Below are 2,500 nucleotides of genomic sequence, written 5' to 3'. Positions count from 1 at the left end.
TCTTCCTGTACGTGACATCATTAGCACTCTGTCACGTAGGACCTATCTTCCTGTACGTGTCATCGGTGACATCAATACCGCTCTATCACGTAGGACCTATCTTCCTCTACGTGTCATCATTACTGCTCTGTCACGTAGGACCTATCTTCCTGTATGTCATCATGCTCTGTCACGTAGGACCTATCTTCCTGTACGTGTCATCGGTGACATCATTATCGCTCTGTCACGTAGGACCTATCTTCCTGTACGTGTCATCATTAGCACTCTGTCACGTAGGACCTATCTTCCTTGTACGTGTCATCATTACCACTCTGTCACGTAGGACCTATCTTCCTGTACGTGTCATCATTACCACTCTGTCTCGTAGGACCTATCTTCCTGTACTGATGTCATCAGTGACATCATTACCACTCTGTCACGTAGGACCTATCTTCCTGTACGTGTCATCGGTGACATCATTACCGCTCTGTCACGTAGGACCTATCTTCCTGTACGTGTCATCGGTGATATCATTACCGCTCTGTCACGTAGGACCTATCTTCCTGTACGTGTCATCGGTGACATCATTACCGCTCTGTCACGTAGGACCTATCTTCCTGTACGTGTCATCGGTGACATCATTAACATGTTTATCTCTCAATACCACAAGGAGGACGCAAGTGAAGTTCAGTCGAGTGCTGTGTGACAAGCTTCACGTTGATAGGCCACTGTAGAGGGGATTTACGGTACTTGATAACGTGTCTACTGTTTAGTCGAACAAGGGAACTGTTTAGTATAACAAGGGAACTGTTTAGTCGAACAAGGGAACTGTTGAGTCAAACAAGGGAACTGTTGAGTCAAACAAGGGAACTGTTGAGTCAAAGAAGGGAACTATTTAGTCGAACAAGGGAACTGTTTAGTCGGACAAGGGAACTGTTTACTCGAACAAGGGAACTGTTGAGTCAAACAAGGGAACTGTTGAGTCAAACAAGGGAACTGTTGAGTCAAACAAGGGAACTGTTGAGTCAAAGAAGGGAACTGTTTAGTCAAAGAAGGGAACTGTTTAGTCGAACAAGGGAACTGTTGAGTCGAACAAGGGAACTGTTGAGTCAAAGAAGGGAACTGTTTAGTCGAACAAGGGAACTGTTTAGTCAAACAAGGGAACTGTTGAGTCAAAGAAGGGAACTGTTTAGTCAAAGAAGGGAACTGTTTAGTCGAACAAGGGAATTGTTGAGTCGAACAAGGGAACTGTTTAGTCAAAGAAGGGAACTGTTTAGTCGAACAAGGGAACTGTTTAGTCAAACAAGGGAACTGTTTAGTCAAAGAAGGGAACTGTTTAGTCGAACAAGGGAACTGTTTAGTCAAACAAGGGAACTGTTTAGTCAAACAAGGGAACTGTTGAGTCAAACAAGGGAACTGTTGAGTCGAACAAGGGAACTGTTTAGTCAAACAAGGGAACTGTTGAGTCAAACAAGGGAACTGTTGAGTCGAACAAGGGAACTGTTTAGTCAAACAAGGGAACTGTTTAGTCAAATAAGGGAACTGTCAGTCTTATGGCTTGGGGTAGAAGCTGTTCAGGGTCCTGTTGGTTCCAGACTTGGTGTCTTTAACCTGTCTGTCTAATGGCTTGGGGGTAGAAGCTGTTCAGGGTCCCGTTGGTTCCAGACTTGGTGTCTTTAACCTGTCTGTCTAATGTCTTGGGGGTAGAAGCTGTTCAGGGTCCCGTTGGTTCCAGACGTGGTGCCTTTAGTCTGTGTATTATAAACTTTTCTCACAGTCCTTATAATTAGAGCACACCGTGACATCTGACCTCTAACCCCAACAGAGTTGAAGCTCCAGGCGATGATGTTGACTCCAAATGGCCTTCTGAATCCCCGAGCCTCCATGCCCCTCCCACCCACACAGTCACCGTGGCAACAACCGCCGCCACCATCCCCACGGCAACGCCCGCCACTCATCCTGCACACATTGGCCACGCCCACAACTTGCGACAGCCAATCACGACGGGGCAGCGCCGTCTCTACGGACACAAGCAACACCCTGGACCCCAGGTCGCCGGTGAGTCATACACACACCTAACACATACACACACACACAAACACACATATAAACACACACACACACACTCTAGACCAGTGGTTCTCTCCTCGAGGAGCCCCATAGACGTTTCACAATTATGTGGTAGCTCTGAACTCACCTGATTCACCTTGTCAATGACTGAACTCACCTGATTCACCTTGTCAATGGATGAACTATCACACCTGATTCACCTTGTCAATGACTGAACTATCACACCTGATTCACCTTGTCAATGGCTGAACTATCACACCTGATTCACCTTGTCAATGGCTGAACTATCACACCTGATTCACCTTGTCATTCACCACCTTTCACCTTGTCAATGGCTGAACTATCACACCTGATTCACCTTGTCAATGGCTGAACTATCACACCTGATTCACCTTGTCAATGGCTGAACTATCACACCTGATTCACCTTGTCATCACACCTGATTCACCTT

At 46.4% G+C, this 2,500-nt stretch overlaps 1 protein-coding gene across 1 annotated transcript in view; it reads left to right on the top strand.

The window, feature by feature from the left end:
- LOC124020997 (voltage-dependent T-type calcium channel subunit alpha-1H-like) overlaps positions 1 to 2,500 on the top strand; it is a gene marked incomplete at its 3' end in the record, with an annotated part of 212,184 nt that overhangs the window by 181,443 nt on the left and 28,241 nt on the right. Inside the window, 1 exon segment of the mRNA XM_046336312.1 lies at positions 1,805 to 2,037. Coding sequence (XP_046192268.1) covers positions 1,805 to 2,037 — 233 coding nt within the window.

The sequence above is a fragment of the Oncorhynchus gorbuscha genome, unplaced genomic scaffold, assembly GCF_021184085.1.
Source record: "Oncorhynchus gorbuscha isolate QuinsamMale2020 ecotype Even-year unplaced genomic scaffold, OgorEven_v1.0 Un_scaffold_1016, whole genome shotgun sequence".
Taxonomy (NCBI): Eukaryota; Metazoa; Chordata; class Actinopteri; order Salmoniformes; family Salmonidae; genus Oncorhynchus; species Oncorhynchus gorbuscha.
Note: the sequence above shows the minus strand (reverse complement) of the source record. Positions and strands in the feature narration are given on the sequence as shown.